This window comes from Trichomycterus rosablanca, chromosome 18, assembly GCF_030014385.1.
Source record: "Trichomycterus rosablanca isolate fTriRos1 chromosome 18, fTriRos1.hap1, whole genome shotgun sequence".
Lineage (NCBI taxonomy): Eukaryota > Metazoa > Chordata > Actinopteri > Siluriformes > Trichomycteridae > Trichomycterus > Trichomycterus rosablanca.
The window spans coordinates 8,570,230-8,592,495 of NC_086005.1; the positions used below are offsets into that span (position 1 = coordinate 8,570,230).

The 22,266-nt window shown below is 41.7% G+C and overlaps 1 protein-coding gene across 2 annotated transcripts in view; it reads left to right on the forward strand.

The window, feature by feature from the left end:
• The first annotated feature begins 9,992 nt into the window (after positions 1 to 9,992).
• Positions 9,993 to 22,266, forward strand: part of fgf11b (fibroblast growth factor 11b) — a 42,868-nt gene continuing 30,594 nt past the window's right edge. For both annotated transcript variants that reach the window (XM_063013992.1, XM_063013993.1), the window contains exon 1: positions 9,993 to 10,402. In XM_063013992.1, the coding sequence (XP_062870062.1) occupies positions 10,210 to 10,402 (193 nt within the window). In that variant the 5' untranslated portion in view covers positions 9,993 to 10,209. The remainder of the gene's footprint in view (positions 10,403 to 22,266) is intronic.

Sequence of the window (22,266 nt, forward strand, 5' to 3'; positions counted from 1 at the left end):
ATCACCACAATAATCACAGCAGGACAAACCGAATACCGTCCTGTAGTTGATAATACAATTGTTTACACTTGATGTATTTGCCCTCAGCATCTGGGGGTGAAGCCGTCACAGCCTCACCTTCAGCAACTACTCTTACTTTCACAGGTTTCCTTGTGCAACTGACAATGGACAATAGCACATCAGGTACAATATGGACAGCTCTGGATTTAGGTGCATACCGTATTGTGTGTACACACACACACACACACACACACACACACACACACACACACACACACACACACACACACACATTCCTACTGCTGGGCATGAGATGATGTTACTGTTTCACACCATCAGCAGAAAGCAGGTCTAACCAGATCTGAATCTCACACCCCTCTCTGTCCTCTGGGTGGAGGAATCCCCTGCAGCAGTGAACTGGAACGCCGTAAAATGAGAACTGGAGCAGTGGAACTCTACTCAATACAAATAATAACATCATAAAAATGCATGAAAAAACGTACTCATTTTTATAGTGTGGAACTGCTGGGTGTCAACGGGGTTGTTTATGATTCTGATACTAGGCTGTGCAATAACACTGTAGCTATGATTTAATCTACTTATGAGCATAATGCTAACATTAAATTGTACATTTTACCACCAGCTGATTAATTTAATTATAAAAACATTTAATGATCAATATTAATTTATGTGATGTGATAAACACTGCATCAAAATGCTGAATAAAATCCCCCCAGTGGGTTTCATGTGTAGGGTTGTTACGTAGACTTCCCTGGTTTTAGTACTTGGATATTTTTTTATTATTTTCCAAATCAATTAAGGTAAGTCTAATCCCGCTCACTGCATTACTAATGCACAACATCCATGCTGGGCAAGAAGGAGTGCAGATCAGAATAAACTCTTTCAGACGTGTGAAGCCATTAGGCTCTTCTTTGTACCAGCCACACGCAGCTGTAAGACTCATGGAGGAACACGCTATACTCCATTATTCATGAGAGGGTAAGGGTGAGAGAGATAAGGATGAGGATGGAAGACATGTGACGGTATTACAATGAGATGGGTGAGGATATAAGGGGGAAGAAATGAGAATAAGAGATATAAGGATGAGTGAGATGATGAAAGAAATGAGTATGAGGATTCAAGGAGTGAGATGAGGATGAATAGGATGAGGATGAGAAGACGGGAAGTGAGAATGAGAGGGTGAGGGATAAGACTGAGTGGGTTGAGAATGAGAGGGAAGAATGAGGATAAGAGGGATGAACATAAGGAGTTGCGGGATGAGGATGAGAGAGATGTGGTTGAGAGGATAAGGGATAAGAGGGAAGGGTAGGAAGGTGAGAGGTGAGGATGAGAGAGAGGGGGATAGGAAGGTAAGGAATAAGGATGGGGTGAGAGGTGAGAATGAAAGGGTGAGGATGAGAAAGGTAAGGATGAGAGGGTGAGAGGTGAGAATGAGTGGGAGGAGGATGAGAGGGTAAGAGGTAAGGATCAGTGATATGAAGATGAAGAGGGTGAGAGGTAAGGATAAGAGGGATGAGGATGAGAGGTGAGGATGAGAGGGTGAGGGGTAGGGATGAAAGGTAAATGAGAAATGAGAGGATGAACCTATGACATACAAACAATATGACAAGCAAACTCTCACACACTCTCTCTCACACACTCTCTCTCTCACACACACACACTTGTGCACTGTTTTAATCTGGCGTGGATAAAAGGATTAATAGGATTTCCTAAAACGAGTGATTTGTTTGCTCCCATGTTTGTGCTGAATGGCCTTGTTTGTCCCCGTTATGCAACCCCATCATCTAATAAACACACACATGCACACAAACACACACACACACACACACACACACACACACTAAAATCTTCTTCCCTGGGAGTACAGACTTCAGCTTATCATGAACCAAAAAAACGTGTGAGAGAACCATTATTTTATTATTCCTCTTTCGCCATACGGCTGCCACTACAGTGGTCAACACAATCCAAGGCAGTTTGGAATCTCTCCCACTTTGAATTCCACCATGCACTCTGGCAACCTCTGCCTGCTGCTCGACGAGAAGGGTGGCAGGTAAGTGCATGTTTGAAGCTGCCGGCTGCATCTTTAAACTGAACAGCGGCCAATTCTCATGGAGAATTTGAGCACCTACTGAGGACCATGCAACCACACATAGTAATACTGAAACAGTACAGACAGGCCTTCTCAAATCAGTCACAATGAAGTTAAAAGCATAGAATTCTGTGTCACTGCTTCATTGCTTTTATACACCTGTTAGCAATGGGTGGCTTGAAACACCTGAACTCAATCATTAGAAAGGGTGTCTAAATACTTTTGGCTATATTGTGTTAATACTATATTATTTCATTATTTAGCAATTAGGAATTTAACATCATGTTTTAGACACTTTGGTTACATTCATGACAGGACAGGTAATCATTTGTTACTCATTAGTTCAAGACTTTAATATCAAACACAGTCATGGAGAATTTACCTCACTTGCATATCTTTGGACTGTGGAAGGAAACCGGAGCTCCCGGAGGAAACCCACACAGACACTGGGAGAACATACTACACACTGGCAAACTATACACAGAAAGGACGCGGACCGCTCCACCTGAGAATCAAACCCAGAACCTTCTTGAAGTGAGGCAAGTGCTACCTACCCACTGAGCCCTCGTGCCACCTTTGATACTATAGAAGTGCTAAAAAAGGTTCCCTCTATTTTTAGGTTGTATTACAGCTAGTGGACAAATGAAACTTGGCACATCGACTTTGGGTAATGAAGATGAAAGAATGCTGACCATCATGAGGGAGCACGTCATTAATGATCGGTGTTAGATCCCCAGGTGATGCCAATATATTCGCTAATAAAGTAGTGACCTTGCAGGACAACTGCTGGGATGTCGCACGTGTGTGCTACCTTTACTACATCAATTGTAATTGCATTTTTAACAGTAAGATGGAGGTGATATTCGGTTTATGAGGCTAAATAGATCACATGCAGCAGTTTATTGAACAGATGAATAATCCTCTCACATGCATCTAGTATGGCCGCTGAAACATGCAGTCAACATACAAATATAAAACATATCATGCAAATGAAAAGATTAGGATTATGAGGATGTAGGTTGTGTTCCAGTGGTATAAACACCCCTTCACTGACTTCTCCTCACACCCTCATGTCCTCCTAATGCCCCATCACAAGAAGCTGTCCAGATCAACCACTAGAAATCAGATACTTTGAGTCAGTGTTAATGACTGTTCACGTCACCATGTTCACTTTTGAAGGGGACAGCTGAAGGCTGAGCTGTTGTAGCTCCTAGATGTTCCCACTTCTATTATATTCCTTACACTCAACTTGGGCACCTCCATCAGGACATTTTAAAAGTCATTTTACTCTTTAGAGTATGACCTATTCTACTGTCCATGTTAACTTATGAAGACTGTGTGGGTGTACACTTGATTTTAAGCAACTGTTAGCAATGGCAATTTAGCATCACTCAACTGGACAAAGGACAGTTTTCTGACTGCCCAAAGACTGTAACTAGGCTGTAAAATTTCCCTGAATGGTTTTCGCCGTTAACAGGGGCTCAGGTGCCACAGTAGTCTATTACAGTAGCCAACCACCGCTGAAATCTGGGTTTGAATCTCAGAAGTGTTATCGGCCGGTCAGGAGTCTACACAGACACGACTGGCTGTATGCTGGCTTCTGAAGAACAGAAGGTGGGATGGCCAAAGCACTGCGGTGGATTGACGCCCTGTACAGGGCATTCCTGCTCTGTGCCCAGTGTTTCCTGGAGGAACTGTTTCTGCTGCAACACTGATTAGGAAAAAGTGCCTAAATAAATAAATTAAATGAAACCCCTTCTCTTCAAATCTCAGCAGTGCCACCAGCCTGGTTGGGTGCTCCACAGACACAGTTGGATGTGCCCAGGAGAGGACAGACTGGATGGGGAAATCACCTCTTGCTGCAGGGGAATCCTACTGTGAAATTGATGTGTTGGCAAGAGCCCTATTTAATGGGCACATGAAAAATAAAATTCTACGTTTTATTACAAGTGTATATAAACTCCTGACTGCAGTTATATACAGCATACAAAACCAGAACAATATTAGATCCAAATATGTCAGCAATCTCATCAATCAAAACATTTCAAGAGAATAAAGTATGAAACAGAACAGAAACTCATAAGGAATGTTTCGGATGGAGCTGCTGTGCTGATTTATTGCGGGTTTGAGTGAAGTGTGGCTCGACATAAAGCTCAAAGCATAAAGCGTGGATGAATCACACACTGACAGAGGTGTCCAATGCCCAGAAGTAAATGCAGCTCTTTTGTCATCTGCAACTTTTTTTGAAGTGATAACGCATATATTTTTCAGAGACAAAACACAGCAAGTCCTCGAGACGACACATGATAAATGACAGCGGATTCGACAAAGTGAGAATTTTTAACTTCCATATCTGCACATCTTTGGATTCAGCTAAAAGATATCTGGGCATCCCAACAGCTCCGGGACTTTAAATAAACTCATCATTCTGATTTTTTGTGGTCTTTCTGCATCCCATGGGCCCAGACTAGTCTTCATCTCTTTATTTTATCAGTATTTACTGCAGGGATAAAAGGACCTTCTCTCTTTCGGTAGATTAAGTCTGATAACCGCGCCATTATGACGCACTGCAGAGAGACTCTTCTCCCCGGCCCCCAGACTGAGTCGAATTAATCTTTTGTATTTGAGTTTTTTCTTTCTTTAATTCCTTTGAGGCAAAAGAGGCCCAATGAGACGGAGAAAATTTAAAGAGCGGATTGAGTCGGATTTGGAGGAGTGTAACCCCTGGGCACGGCTCATCTCCTCTTTCTATAAAATACTCACATAAAACCACCACACGTCCAATACAGAACCATAAATCTGTTACCAGAACTCTCGGAAACTCTAAAGATTTTAAAAATACATAAAAAATCTGACAGTTTCACAAAAACTCACTTAGAATGGTCATTTAGCGTTAGATGTGGACATCCTTTTCGATTACTGAGCAGTTTCAGCCACACCCATTCCAAACAGGTGTATAAAACCAGTCATTAATACATCGTTCATTTAAACACTGTTTTTTCTTATTCAGGGTCCAGTGGGTACAATTCACTGGGCGAAAGGTAGGAAACAGTATCTCCAGTAAACCTGACTGCTTGTCTTTGGAATGTGGGAGGAAACCGGAGGAAACCGGAGCAACCGGAGGAAACCCATGCAAACTCCACACAGAAAGGACCCGGACTGCTCCACCTGGAAATTGAACCCATGACCTTCTTGCTGTGAGGCGACAATGCTACCCCTTAAGCCACTGTGCTGCCCAGTTGTATGAAATCAATTATATAAAATACACTTTCTAGTTCCAAACTTGTAACAGCAGTTTGGGGAAGGATGTTTTTGTTTCAAGCATGACTGTGTCCCTGTGTTCAGGTCCATAAAGACAAGGTGTGATTAAAATCATGTGTAAGAACTCCAGTAACCTCCACATCAGCCCTGAAATCAACCCCACCATGATGGAAGACCATCATCACTGCCTGACCTTGCAAATGCTCTTTTAACTTAACAGACACAAATTCCAACAGACACGCTGCAAATACAGAGAAAATATTATGATATACTGTATAATTATAATTACATTTTAACTGGCTATGTCTAGTTAGGCGTAATGCTTAGTAACTGTGATTAGGGGGCTCAGACAGTTCCAGATTTTGAGTTTTGAGTCTCAGTGGTGTTACCAGCATGGCCAGGCACTCGACAGATAAATGGGCATGTCTGATGGAGGGCAAGGAGAAGCTGAATAGGGGTTTTCCTCATTGCTGCTGCAACAGGCTCTGCTCTCTGGTCATGATGTGGCAACAGTAGAAAATTAACACAGACCGTGGCACGACTTTCTGTTTGCTTGGCAATTGTAGAGATCTGAAAATGACTAAACTGGAAAATAAGAAAATAATCCACACCAGCCAGCCAATCAGAAAGCCAGATTAAATTTACACATTCTAGTTCAGTATAGCTCCACCTGTAATCATGCTCATCTACTGTAATGAATACTAATGTTCACTAAAAACCCACAACACAGTAAATAAGAAAATACTGATTTTAAAATAACAGCGTTGTTGCAGTGAAGTTTGTTTACGCAGAATAATTTTTATTGTATTGTTCTATGTGCGTTTTCGTCAGCAGAGCTGAGAACCATATTTCAGAATTATTTCATGCAGTGATGGGAATCACACCGCAGTGCTTCAGGAGAAATCATTAATCACTCTGTGTCACTGAATGAACCATCATTAGATGCTAATTAGCGCAGTGCTGCAGGCTAACTATGAGCAGCTATTCATTTGATGCCCGTTTTATTAACCTCTTGAGTACTATAAACCCTGTCTATTATTAATGCAACACACATATACATGATTACTACCACACTCCGTACATCCTCAGAACATCCTCTCACTGACCGTTACGCTGCTACCCGGTAGCAAGGAGTCGCAGTTAATGAGGTAGGTAACACATACCAAAATGGGTCTTGAGGACCTAGGTTTGATCCTTATTTCCAGTCACTGCATGTTTTTGTACGAGCACCTCTCCCAGCTCTCAAAACATGCAGATGGTGGATTGGCTGCTTTAAATCGACCCTAGGTATACCATGTCCAGGTCGTATTTCTGCGTTGTGTAGCCAGATGTACCTCAAACCTGATCAGGTTGTAAACATAAATGAATGAATTAATGAACTGGTATTTATGTGCACTGAATGATGCAGAAGGTGGTGTTGCTATAACCAGATCCAGGTTTCAGGTTCTATTCCTGCTTTAAATTATTACCTGTGTGGAGGGATGTACATGTGCGTGCAGTGCCCATCTCTGTGTGGGTTTCTTATGGGTACTTTGGCATCCCTGCCCTTCTGATCCCCCTACTCCCTATCAAAAAAGCCCAAACAAGCAAAACACAGACAGACAAAGAATAATAGCCTGCTATCCTGCTGGCATGCTATACATAGGATTTAAACCCAACTGTTTACAGGACAATGAATGAATGAATGAATGAATGAATGAATAACATTGTTATGAATTAAAAGCTGATAAAATCAACACTGACAAGGTCAGAGTTACTAAATTAAATGCGGTGCGGAGGCACTGCCAGCTCTCTGTGTTTATGAAGAGAGAGAGAGAATGAAGTATGATTATGATGTTCTGACTGGTTGAGGGATGAAAAGCCGTCTGACTTGATCAGTGCGTGGCAGCGTTAATGAGAAACAACATCTGTACTGGCACAAACTCAACATCTGTCTGTAAACACAAACATCCACCCGTGAGATCAATACTTAACCCTTTGATGCACAACCTGGGTCAAAAGTGACCCAACTGAGTTTTTATTTTCTACATCTTTGCAATAAATAAATTTCGTCATTCAAGCGTCCATGAATTTTTCAATTAACTTGTTTTTGATCATCACAAATCCTTATTTCAGTTTTATATTTTTTGCTTTTTTTAATAAAAATCATTTTTGTATCAATACCCTTCTAATGCACAACATGGGTCAAAAAAACTACTGACATTTGTAAGTGTTTGTAGTCAAAAACATATTTACTGATCTTTTGAAAGACAACCAAAGATTAGGCTCTTGAATCTTGAATATGTCCAATACTATTTGCTTGCTAGCTGTTTACATATTCTAGTATAGATAGCTTTTATTAGCTAAGACAGCAAATACATGAATAACTGACAAATGTGCATATGAAAATATTCTTGAATGGATGAATATGGGTCATTTTTGACCCATGTTGTGCATTAGAAGGGGTTTGCTTAGCTTGTGCATCAAAGGGATAGAGCAGGCTGTACTAAAGACTTCAGTAACCTGGCAATAACATGACACTGTCATATGATGCCACATTTACAACCAATTTATTCATTTTTTACCAATGCTTTCATTCGGATCAGAGACCACAATGGGTCTGGCACCACCTCAAACCTAAAGAATATTTAGATTAACCAACCCACTGGCCATGGCTGGAGGAAACTAGAGCAGCAGAAGAAAACTCAGGGACAAAGGGAGAACATATGAAACTTTAGTGGGCAGTGACCAGAAACAAAGGTCAATGCTGTGTGGTAACCTCTTCCAAATCCATTCATCACAGTTCACAGACGAGAATTATAAATGTCCAGACAAGTGTGTAGTTCCTGAGACTGAACTTTAGGGATCTTAGGGAAACTCATCCAACACCTACATCAATCAGCCATGACATTAAAACCACTTGTGTAGTTCCTCTACGTGTTGCCAAAACAGCTCTGACCCACTGAGGCATGGACTTTATGAGATCCCTGAAGGTGTCCTGCAGTATCTGGCACGTATATATTAGCAGCAGATACCGTAAATCCTGTATAAAGTGAAGTGGGGCCTCCACAGATTAGGCTTGTTTGTCCAGGACAACCCAGAGCTGCTTAATCAGATTAAGACCTGGGATGTTTGAAGACCAACTCAACACCTTAAACTCTTTGTCATGTTCCTCAAACCATTCCTGGACATTTTTTGCATTGTGGCAGGTACACATCATCCTGCTGATAGAGGCCACTGCCATTAGGGAATACTGTTGCCATGAAGGAGCGTATTTGGTTTGCAACATGTTCGGGTAGGTGGGCTGTGTTGATGTACTCCACTCTATTCCGGTTCACCAGTTGTCCCTTCTTGAACCAGCTGATAGGTACAAAGCACTGCATGCCAGGAACACCCCAGAAGAACTGCTGTTTTAGAGATGCTCTGGAAGTTTGAATCCCTAGTGATGCTATTGGCCGACCGGGCTTTTATATACAGACATGATTGACAATGCTGAGGGAGGGGGGTTGTCATCTTGTCCCGGGTTCGTTTACTGCATCACACCCAGTGATTCCGGGAAAACCGGACTCACTGTGACCCTGACCAGGATAAAGAGATGGTGAAAAATAAAATGAATGAAAAATAAAGCAGCTAGGTTTGATTTCAGCAGCGGTGTAAAAAATGAATGACACTAATTTTGAACCTTACCAATACAGTAAAGCAGGTCACCTTAAAGTTTTTACAGGAACAGTACGCCACAATCTTTAAACAAATACAGACGAGCCAATAAGGCTCCTCCAATCTTTCTCCTGGGTCAATCTTTCTCCTGGGTCAATCTTTCTCCTGGGTCAATCTTTCTCCTGGGTCACCATTTGCTCTTCATATACACGTCCCTAAGCGGTCTCTCTTTCTCACTCACTCACTCACTCACTCACTCACTCACTCACTCACTCACTCACTCACTCACTCACTCACTCGCATGTGAAGGACATAGTAATAGAGCGAGTGTCGAATCGTAGCATTAACTCCTCTTTTCTATTCTCTCTCTCTCTCTCTCTCTCTCGCTCTTGTGCTCTCTCATTCCCTCCCTCACTCGTTCTCTCATGAATGTCACCTTTACTGATGGCAGTGACTCGTTGATTCGTTCGTTCGCTCAGGAGGGGGGGGGCAGGTAGGGAGGTCGGGTTTGGGTAAAGCGATCGAGAGAGATAGTGAGTGAGAGAGGGCATGCCAAAAGAGGCGGGAAGAAAGGAAATCTCTCCACGTTCAACCTTTCATTATTGGATTCATTCGTCCGACAGACGACGCCGAAGTGCCTGTGGATGCGAGCGTGCTGTGCTGGATTAGCGCTCTGGGTTTTTTCTCAGGACTGGATCTTCTGGAGAAAACTTTACAATCACAAGAAAAAAAGAAGAAGAAACGAGTCCTGCTGGTGAGATTGTTTTCATCTATAGAACACACAGTCAACTTTAGCCTCATCTGCGCCTCAGGTTCCAGGATCAAACCTCGAAGGGAAGGGTGGGTGGAGGGATTAGGTTTGACATCAAGTTTGGCGACACCAGGTCAGGATGGCTCGTCTCACTTCTTTTTTACTCTTTTTAGAAGAATGCAAATCTCACATTAGGACTTGTTTCTGTGTTAATCGAGAATGATGAAGGAGAAACCCAGACTGGGTGAAGACACTGAAAGAACTTAACATTTTTTAAACTTTTACCTCTTTTTAAGGGTTTTTTTGTGAGGGAGCCAAAGCCTTTTACTGTTGGTATCCCTGTCAGGGGGTCTAGGTCTGCACTTTACTCTTCAAGAAAAACTACCAAACAAGACAGACCAAACGCATCTCCTCAGAGAAACCCCCCTCCCAAAGGTGAGAGGGGGGGAAGATGGCAGCACTCGCCAGTTCTCTGATCAGACAAAAACGGGCGGTGAAGGACGACCAGGCCAACCGACCAATCGCCAACAAGCGCAGGCCATGTCCAAAAAGCAACAAGTCCCTGTGCCAGAAACAGATCCTAATCCTCATATCCAAAGTGAGACTATGTGGAGGTCGAAGAGGCAGAACCGAAAAAAGACCAGGTACGACAGGACAGATAAGTGCCTTATCTAATGCATGTCTGTTTGTTTGTTTATTAGGATTTTAACGTCATGTTTTACACTCTTTGGTTACATTCATGACAGACACAGTAGTTACCTGTTACACAAGATTCATCAGTTCATAAGGTTATATCGAACACAGTCATGGACAATGTAGTATCTCCAATTCACCTCACTTGCATGTCTTTGGACTGTGGGAGGAAACCGGAGCTCCCGGAGGAAACCCACGCAGACATGGGGAGAACATGCAAACTCCACACAGAAAGGACCCGGACCGTCCCACCTGGGGATCGAACCCAGGACCTTGCTGTGAGGCGACAGTGCTACCCACATAGCCACCGTGCCGCCTATCTAATGCGTGTGATTATACCTGTCCCTGTGGTATTTACAATTTGTTTGATAATTGTTTCGTCTTGCTGATGGTTCTGGATTCGATGGTACCCTTTGCTACGTTTAATAAATGCTGACCCCAAATTTAAATGAACTTGCCAGTAAAGGCATGGAAACTAGAAATCAGTCCACTGCTAATGAACACATGAGAAAGTAAAAATCCATTTATACAGCATTAAACAAACTGAACAGGCCAAGCTGTCACCACAACTACCTTACTTACACAACAAGAGGCAATTTAAAGTAGCCAATCCACCTTCTACATGTTTTGTGAGGTAGGAGGAAAGATTCATCTACAAGAAGAAAAGACCAGATTCCTCACAGGCTGTAATGGATGTTAAGTATTGAACTTAACACACACTTCCTGCTACACCACCATGGTGCCCACAAGCGGCACATTCGTGTTTGTTTTGGTTTCCTGTAGGGGCAACATGCTGGTGCAGTGTGTCGTACTCCTGCCTCACAGCAAGAAGGGTCTGGGTTTGATCCCTTTCTGTGCAGAGTTTGCATGCTCACCCTGTGTCCAAGTGGGTTTCCTCCGGGTGCTCCAGTTTCCTCCCACAAGTCAAAATTTAAGTAGCTTCAGGCCATTTGGAGGCTATTGCCATATGTGTGAGTGTGTATGTAAGTGTGTGTGCATATGTGTGCCCTGTTGGACCATTTGACCAGGTGACCTGTCCAGGGTGTTTTCTGCCTTTTGCCCAATGAATCAGACCAACCGTGACCCCGACCAGGATAAAGAGGCGGTAAAACAGACATTGAATGAATGATTTTCTGTGGTGTTAAATTTTGGTGGACCCGAGCCTCAACCCAAAAGAGACTTGATTACAGATGTTACAACCAGCTTGGAGAATGTGTTATTTGTATTGTCCTGGCACATGGTATTCTACACAAAGCAAGAATCAATTACAGAGCAACATAGACCTACCCTTTCACAGTTATTTAAGTCTATGTGGAAATTTAGCAGGACCCCAGGACCTCTGTTGCTGCGTGGCACCTACTCTATCAATACTGTTCCAGATTGATGAGGAAATTCTTATGAGAGCCATGTGTTAATAATTGATTGATTGATTGTTAAGTCGTTAGTCATTAATTACTGACTATGTTACATAATAAACGACATTTTACACCGAGACACTAAGCACACCCTTAATGGTTACGTAATAAATAACATATTCTCTACATGGAGCGGTCTCTGATCGGGGTGGAATTTTGGCACAGTAGGCAGTGTGGGTGCTGCAAAGCACCAGGGTCCTGGGAATATGGCTTTGATCCTTCACAGTTTGACAGGCTTTACATCTTCATGGGCCTAGACGCCGCTGGATAAATGAAAGTCGCCTCTACACCATTAAAAAAAATCAAAGGTGGTGCCTTCTTTCTTGTACTGCTGCTAATCTTATGTCAAAAAACAGTAAAACTCCCTTGACTGTGGACTGTGATGCCAGTGTGCCAACAGCTTCTGAGCTTTGGTAGAACTGCATTTCAGTGGTTCTTGGATTACATCTGATAGTTTGGGTTTGACCTTGACTTGGCTTTAAGTGTGGAGATCTCTTCACAATTCCACAATCATGCTGGAATAGGAAAGGGAGTTCCTCAAACTGTTTTCACCGTTGGAAGCATAAAAAATTGATACACCTTTGTGTGTGAATGCAGGACTTTTCCACCCTATTGTAAGTGTTCCACATGTGTGTGCTATTCTGAGATTATTTTACCTTTCAGGAAAGCCTCTGGGACAGTAATTATTACACCAAGACCTACCATTAGCCCTGTGTGTGTGTGTGTGTGTGTGTGTGTGTGTGTGTGTGTGTGTGTGTGTGTGTGTGTGAAATAATGTGAAATTTATATTTTTATCATCCATGTACAATTAGGTTGCAAGTATAGTGCATGTACAGTGGAAATGGCGCACCATGTTTATGTCACCAGTAACCTTGCCACTGGCAATCACAAGAAAGTGTGTACACTTGTATCACACATACACACGTTTGTCTTGATGCCAGCCTACAGAGCGTAAAGGCACGCTGAACTGATCAAGCATTTGTGCGGTGTGTATTGAATTCTATGTTCTGAATAAATGTGCAGTGACAGAAAACAGACAGCTTGGTGTAAACAGACACCGTGTGTCCATACAAATAAATACTCACGTTTACGTGTATACTGCATGTTGAAACCTGACCCATAAAGCTCAGTTTCAAAGCTGTTTGTATTTATATAGTTGGCCCAGCTTTGCTGCAATACCAGCCTCCACTCTTCTCAAATTGCTTGGCACTTTCCTCTATTTTAGAACATGACAGCAGGGATTCCACATTCATCCTGGCTCATTAGGCATGGCTCAGAGTCAGTTTTCTATTTTGTATTGGGGTGTTCGGTGCACCCTGCTTTCTTTTTTGATTGTGTGCCTTTGAATGTTGTAAAATTAAGACGATTATTTCAATGTTCCTCCTCCACCACACTTTACAGGTGGCGCTGTGACATTCAGGCAAGAAGTCTTGTACTGCTATCCACCAGATACAGATTTTTTTGTTACACCAGAAACTTGCCTTTTTGCAACACTGGTCCAGCACTGTGGCTCAGTTAGTGGTTACTTAGATATAGCCACAGATTCATAAATACAATTTAATTCACTGAAATTAACTTGGAGGACCAAATCCATGTTCATCAAGTTTAATACATATACTGTACATAGTAATGTATACATAGTCCAAGTCACAGTTACTTAGCATAATTCATCAAACCATGTTGCTACATTTTTATTGAATCATTTATAGTCAGACAATACACTACTATAGTTATCACTTCTGTCTTCTATGTATCAAGATGAAGCATTTCAAAGTTCAACACGTTTGATCAATTGTCCCGCTGGCTGCAGATGTGAACAAATCTGAACTTTATGCAAAGTTTCACCAGGTTGTTTCAAAGAATTTACAAGTATTTACATCCGAATATTTTGAGCATTTTGGTGAGCTTGAGTGGTGTAGAAGTAGGAGTTCCTGCATTCCGGGGGTTTGAATCCAAAGCTGGGCTTACAAATACATGAACCTAGCCACTGGCGGGACACATCAGTGCACCCTTAGTGATAAATTGGAGAGGTTGACCTTAGGTTTGGGGGTAGATGCTCGACAGTAAAAAAAAGCAGATCTGTGATGCTCCTGATAAACAGTACTGTTGCTTTTAAAGGCAGTTTGAAACTTGACAGTAAGTGCTGTAAAAAAACAAACTGGTGCTTTGATTTGTTAGCTTTTGTAGCTTTACAGTTAAGCTGTCGATTCTAATAGATGGTTAACAGGCAGTAAACCTAAACTGGTTAGCTGTCTAGTCAGAAAGCTCTCAATTCTACTATCAGTGTTTGTCTATAAAGAATACATGGCTACTGTATATGCTTGGCTTTTGTACCTGTAAGCTATGGGTGTGGTTGGAATATCTGAACCCTTTCATTGGAATAGGTGTCCACATACTTTTGGTCACGCAGAATATACACCTGAAGAACTCACACCAAAGTCCTGATACAATGTTTAAAAGCTTTGTCCAATGTATATTACAATGTCACTGCAATGTCACTGCCTTCTTCTGTTTCAGCCCATGTGAACCACCAGTTTCACCCTGAAGCTGATCGTTCCCACACACACACACACACACATGCGCGCACACACACACACACACACACACACACAATCTATCCGTGGTGCTTTGAAGCCAAACGCACCATGGACGGCCTCTGGTTAAGGCTGCGTTGGCATTTTTAAGACTCTCACACACTCACACTCTTGATCAATACTCCTCATTAACACAAACTGACTTATCAATAATCACCCTCTCATTCTCCCTGTGCCCCTTAACTCTGAGAGAACAAAACACACACACACACACACACACACACACACAAAGTTTAAATCACTTCTTTTAAACCCAGAGACAGTTTTACACTTGAATAGTTTCAAAGAGCACTCAGTTCAGCGTTCAGCTGTTTCACATCTTCTAAAACGATACACACTAGCAAAGAGCAGAGCTTCAAACCAACCTGAAACTTTGAAGGCTGACTGACCACAGCCAGGAACATTCTGTCCTGGAGTTTCCGAGTTACCGCACCAAGTCATCCAAGTACCCACTTAAACCAAGCAAACTTTGAATAACCTCAACTTCAAACCTCTGACCTTATAATATTTTTCCCCCCTTTCTGGTTGTATCCAGTTCCCTGCCTGTAACCTCCTGCAGACCACCACCCTGGCTGAGGAGAGCCACAGACTATCTTGCACCCCCAGACATGCGCAGTTGCTGACCGCCTCTTTCCACCTGCCAGAGATGGAGTCTTACAGAGAGCAGTATCACATACAGAGCCACACACTGCTATCAGTGAATCAACCATCTACCATGCTGGCACCTTGACCAGCCAGCAGAGGCCATACCTGCAGCAGCAATGAGAAACCCGTTCGATCACCCTTAGACACAGCCAAACAGTGTAGGCGCCCGGTCGATTCAACCGCTTACTGCTTCCTAAAATCTCCTATACAGCACAAATTTTACTGACTAAATGTTGTTAAAGCAATAAACTACCATCAATCTTAAAGCAAAGCACACCAATCAGAGACGCTGCTTCATGATCATAGAAGTCTTTGCACCAAACAGAGCTGATATGTGATCTGCCCACATTTAGATTTAAAAGCTTTGGTATAACATGCTGGTTCTAGCAAATATGCCAGTGAGTTACTAAAATAAAAATAAATATAAAATACAAAGCAGAACAGATATTATATAAGCATTATAATTAAACCAACTGCACATTTGACAGTGTGACACACTAAAAATATTTAGATGCAGTTTATTCTTATAGTTCTGCTGTACTTGTTTTCTTTGTATGGTACACTATATGGCCAAAAGGCTTGGACACCTGACCATGAGCTTGTTGGACATCCAATTTGCGCAGGCGACTAGAGTTCAACCTACTCTCAGAAAATATTGTCTTTATGGACCTTGCTTTTGTAAGAATGCTGTTCCTGATTTATTTTATGTATGCCTGAAACACCTGAGCTTAATATTTAGGACAGGTGTCCACATACTTATAGGGTGTATAGTGAGTCTTCAATCGTTGTCTTTTATTTTTCCTTCATTTCCTAATTATTTGGATTGAGATGTAGCAGTGTGTGTGTGTGTGTGTGTGTGTGTGTGTGTGTGTGTGCGTGTGCGTGTTGTATTCGGGATGTGAGGACACACTAAGCTCGGCCTGGAGGAGGATTGAAGGAGGATAGCATTAAGCTGACCGCTAAAGACGCATCGCTCATCCCGCTTACTCGACAACACTCGATCATACTGCACAGTGTTAGATAACCTCCCCCTGGAGACAGGGGTCAGAGACACTCAGAACGATGGAGGAAGGAAGAGGACTGGGGAACAAATTGAGACATTGAAAGCGGAAAAGAGAAATCCAAAAAGAAATTCCCAATAGTAGATCATTTTCTAATTTTGGTATTAAATATTAGGTCGGAGTGAAAAATGAGCTTCATTTGGATATAAAGTGCACCAAAGGGTCTGAACACAATTCTACTGCAATGTGTGGGGAATGCGAGCAGTAAAGATTGTTATTTGAGATTCTGCTTGTGTAGTCCTGAGTGCGGATATGCCAGTGTGGATTGTGTTGGCTAAATAAACAAATCTAAAACATCAACATGATTAATTTATAATTCTGCCTCCTTGTGATTTTTGGCATTTCCTTATGTTTGCTCTCGCTGTGCCAGTCTGAAATGACATGCTAGTTAATACACTAAATGCCCAAATATGTTTGGACACCTAACCTTTTGCTTGCTGGGCACACAATTTTAAAACCATGTGCATTAATATAAAGTTTCACCCCTTTGTGGCCACCATTCTTTTATAAAGAAGCATTTGTTAAGTCAGGCACTGAGGATAGACGAAAAGTTTTTTCCTGCAATTAACTTTTGAGTTGAGGTCAAGGCTCTGTGCAGGTTACTTCAACCCAAGCTTGTGCTTCCAACTGTGTGGCAAAATTGTTTACCATAATTTATTCTATACAATCAGTTTTATATACACAATATGGCCAAAAAGTATTGGGACATTCCTTTTAATTTTTAATTCATGTGTTCCAGCCACAACAATTGCTAACAGGTGTAACAAACCTATTATATAAAGGAAATGACATGCTTTCAATTTTGCAGCAGCAGTTTAGGGAAGGCCTTTTCCTGTTCCATAATGACTATGCCCCTGTGCATAAAGCAAGGTCTATGAAGACATGAAGGAAAGCCTGGTTTGCACAACTCTAGTGGTTTGCACAGAGCCCTGACCTCAGCTCTACTGAACAGTTTTGGAATGAAATGGAACATCAATTGAGGCTTTTTTGATCAACCTCAGTGCCCAGCTACACAAATGCTCTTTTAACTGAATGGATGCAAATTCCTACAGAGAAACTTAACAAGTCTTAACAAATCTTAAGCCCTCTAAGAACATTGACCGTTGTTATGGCTGAAAGATCACATAGCGGTCACTATATTGTAATACTATTTGTTTAAGAAATTGAATGTGCAACAAGCTTATGGTCAGGTGTCCAACTACTTTTAGCCATATAGTGTACCTGTTGGCAACAAGAGTGAATGAAACACCATACTGCATACTCTATAATTAGAAGGAGTGTACACAAAGGTTTGACCATATATAGTCCATCTGATATTCCAGAAATTAAGCAGTGTTGTTGAGATAGTGGAGAAATTAAGTGTCATCTCACACAGTCACAGACTGGTGCCACAATCATAGACTCTTTTTAAACACACGTGCCGAATCCCAAATGCCTTCGTCTTCACTGCATAGGAGCTACATACTTTTGGTGCGCTTTTTATCAGGACAACAACATTAATGATAAGTTATATCATGCATGCATGCCTTAATTTAATTTAATTATCATGCATTAATGAGCTCAGGCACTTAGTTATGTTAGACGTTCCAATTCAACCCGAAGGTGTTTAACAGACTTGAGGTCAACAGAAGAGTTCCTTCACACCAAAATTGTCGAACTAAACCATTTCTTTAGGGACCTTTCTTTGTGACAAGGGGTACACAGTCATGTTGGAACAGAAAATGGCTTTCCATAAACTGTTGTTGCAACGTTTGGGGCAAAATTTCTCAATGTCGATGCCAGGTTAATAATGGTTGGAAACATTGCATAGCATGTTGGGTTTTAAATTATCTGGAATTACTTTGTAATCTGATGTTTAATAAACAAACCATGTAAAAAATATAAGAGCAGATTTTTAAATCTAATGGCCATGCAAGTCAAAAATACAGGGTGATTTATTGCTAATTAAAGTCTTGAACCTTTAAAATGTATTTAGGCTCATTTATTACTTTAGCATATCAGAAATGTAAGTATTTAAAAAACAATAGAATGTCATTATCTGTAAAAAAAAATTAGTTTATCTCACATTTATTCCTCAAAAAATAAATATTAGCACATCTTCAATCTCACATTCATTCCCCTTAAATGTAGATGTTAAATCTGAAGGAAGGACATTTTACATTCAGAAAGCATTAAAAGGTAATGAGAATCATTATTCCAGCTTCATTGACCCACATTCATTGCTGCAGCATTTGAGCAGTGCTTGCCGTGCCCCACATACCAGCCGTCAAGCTGTGATTGTTACAGCAATGGTGATGAATATTAACAAGGGTTTTGATTCCGAGCCTTTCTGATCCTCCAGGTGGCTTCAGACTCACAGAAACACAATGAACTTTTAATAACATAATCTACATTTAATACAATTAATAAACTGTGCATTAAAATTCCATCACTTGTATTTTTATTACTATCACTCATGCTCTACTTACTACAATAATTATTAATAGGGGTATTGATTAGAAGCTGTTTCAAAGGTGGTGCTGTGGGAATGCTGTGAGAATAATGGCATGAGATTGTGAGGATGTAAATATGCCAGAAGGACTTGGAAAGAAGTAAGAATGATGTGAATTTGTGAAAGTGCTGTGAGAATAGGAAGAATGTAGGGATGCTGTGAGGATGCTGTCAGGATATAAGAATGCTTTGAGTGTGTGAGAATTATATTAAAATGAAAGAATGCTGGGAAGATGCGAGGATGCTGGAATAATGTTAGGATACTGTAAGGATGTTGTGGGGAAGTAAGGATGCTGCAAGGATGTGGTGAGGATGCTGTGCAAATGTAAGGATTATATGAGAATGTGGGGATGCTGTGAGAATGCAAGGATGCTGTAAGAATGTGATGATTATATGAGAATGTGGGGATGCTGTGAGGATGCAAGGATGCTGGGATGTAAGAATACTGTAGGGATGCTGTGGGGAAGTAAGGATGCTGTGAGGATGCTGTCAGGATGTGAGGATGCTGCAAGGATGTGGTGAGGATACTGTGCAAATGTGAGGATTATATGAGAATGTGGGGATGCTGTGAGGATGCAAGGACGCTGTAAGAATGTGAGGATTGTATGAGAATGTGGGGATGCTGTGAGAATGCAAGGATGCTGTAAGAATGTGATGATTATATGAGAATGTGGGGATGCTGTGAGGATGCAAGGATGCTGTAAGAATGTGATGATTATATGAGAATGTGGGAATGCTGGGAGGATGTGAGGATGCTGGGATGTAAGAATACTGTAGGGATGCTGTGGGGAAGTAAGGATGCTGTGAGGATGCTGTCAGGATGTGAGGATGCTGCGAGGATGCTGCGAGGATGTGGTGAGGATACTGTGCAAATGTGAGGATTATATGAGAATGTGGGGATGCTGTGAGGATGCAAGGACGCTGTAAGAATGTGAGGATTGTATGAGAATGTGGGGATGCTGTGAGGATGCAATGATGCTGTAAGAATGTGAGAATTATATGAGAATGTGGGGATGCTGTGAGGATGCAATGATGCTGTAAGAATGTGAGAATTATATGAGATTGTGGGGATGCTGTGAGGCTGCTGTGAGAATGTAAGGATGGTGCGAGTGTGTGAGGATGCTGTGAGGATGTGAGAATAATATGAAATTGTGAGGATGCTGTGAAGATGTGAAGATGCTGTGAGAATGTAAGGATACTGTAAGATGCTGTGAGGATGTAAGGATGCAAGGATGCTGTGAGGATGTGAGAATTATATGAGAATGTGGGGATGATGTGAGAATGTGAGAATTATATGAGAATGTGGGGATGATGTGAGAATGTGAGAATTATATGAGAATGTGGGGATGATGTGAGGATTTGAGGATACTGTGAGAATTATATGAGATTGTAGGGATGGTGTGAGGCTGCTGTGAGGATTATATGAGAATGTGGGGATGCTGTGAGGATGCAAGAATGCTGTAAGAATATGAGAATTATATGAGAATGTGGGGATGATGTGAGAATGTGGAGATGCTGTGAGGATGCAAGAATGCTGTAAGAATATGAGAATTATATGAGAATGTGGGGATGATGTAAGGATTTGAGGATGCTGTGAGAATTATATAAAATTGTCGGGATGCTTTGAGTGAGGCTGCTGTGAGGATGTAAGGATGCTGCGAGTGTGTGATGATGCTGTGAGGATGTGAGAATTATATAAAAATGTGAGGATGCTGGGAGGATGTAAGGATGCTGGGAGGATGTAAGGATGCTGTGATGATGTAAGGATGCTGTGATGATGTAAGGATGCTGTGAGGATGTAAGTATGCTGTGAGGATGTTGTGAGGATGTAAGAAAGCTGTGAGTGTGAAGATGCTGTGAGGATGTGAGAATTACATGAAAATGTGAGGATTCTGGGAGGATGTAAGGATGCTGTGAGGATGTAAGGATGCTGTGATGATGTAAGGATGCTGTGATGATGTAAGGATGCTGTGATGATGTAAGGAAGCTGTGATGATGTAAGGATGCTGTGATGATGTAAGGAAGCTGTGATGATGTAAGGATGCTGTGATGATGTAAGGATGCTGTGATGATGTAAGGATGCTGTGATGATGTAAGGAAGCTGTGATGATGTAAGGATGCTGTGATGATGTAAGGAAGCTGTGATGATGTAAGGATGCTGTGAGTGTAAAGATGCTGTGAGGATGTGAGAATTACATGAAAATGTGAGGATTCTGGGAGGATGTAAGGATGCTGTGATGATGTAAGGATGCTGTGATGATGTAAGGATGCTGTGATGATGTAAGGATGCTGTGATGATGTAAGGAAGCTGTGATGATGTAAGGAAGCTGTGAGTGTAAAGATGCTGTGAGGATGTGAGAATTATATGAAAATGTGAGGATGCTGGGATAATGCTGTTAGGATGTGAGAATGCTGTGAAGACGTAAGGATGCTGTGAGGATGCTGTCAGGATGTGAGAATGCTGTGAGGATGTAAGGATGCTGTAAGAATGCTGTGAGGATGTAAGAATGCTGTGAGGATATAAGGATGCTGTGAGGATATAAGGATGCTGTGAGAATGCTGTGAGGATATAAGGATGCTGTGAGGATATAAGGATGCTGTGAGGATATAAGGATGCTGTGAGGATATAAGGATGATGTAAGAATGCTGTGAGGATGTAAGGATGCTGTGAGGATGCTGTCAGGATGTAAGGATGCTGTAAGAATGCTGTGAGGATGTAAGAATGCTGTGAGGATATAAGGATGCTGTGAGGATATAAGGATGCTGTGAGAATGCTGTGAGGATATAAGGATGCTGTGAGAATGCTGTGAGGATGTAAGGATGCTGTAAGAATGATGTGAGGATGTAAGGATGCTGTAAGAATGATGTGAGGATGTAAGGATGCTGTGAGAATGCTGTGAGGATGTAAGGATGCTGTAAGAATGATGTGAGGATGTAAGGATGCTGTAAGAATGATGTGAGGATATAAGGATGCTGTGAGAATGCTGTGAGGATGTAAGGATGCTGTAAGAATGCTGTGAGGATGTAAGGATGCTGTAAGAATGCTGTGAGGATATAAGGATGCTGTGAGGATATAAGGATGCTGTGAGAATGCTTTCAGGATGTAAGGATGCTGTGAGGATATAAGGATGATGTAAGAATGCTGTGAGGATGTAAGAATGCTGTGAGGATATAAGGATGCTGTGAGGATATAAGGATGCTGTGAGAATGCTGTGAGGATATAAGGATGCTGTGAGGATATAAGGATGCTGTGAGAATGCTGTCAGGATGTAAGGATGCTGTGAGGATATAAGGATGCTGTGAGAATGCTGTGAGGATATAAGGATGCTGTGAGGATGCTGTCAGGATGTAAGGATGCTGTAAGAATGCTGTGAGGATGTAAGAATGCTGTGAGGATATAAGGATGCTGTGAGGATATAAGGATGCTGTGAGAATGCTGTGAGGATGTAAGAATGCTGTGAGGATATAAGGATGCTGTAAGAATGCTGTGAGGATGTAAGAATGCTGTGAGGATGTAAGGATGCTGTGAGAATGCTGTGAGGATGTAAGAATGCTGTGAGGATATAAGGATGCTGTGAGAATGCTGTGAGGATGTAAGAATGCTGTGAGG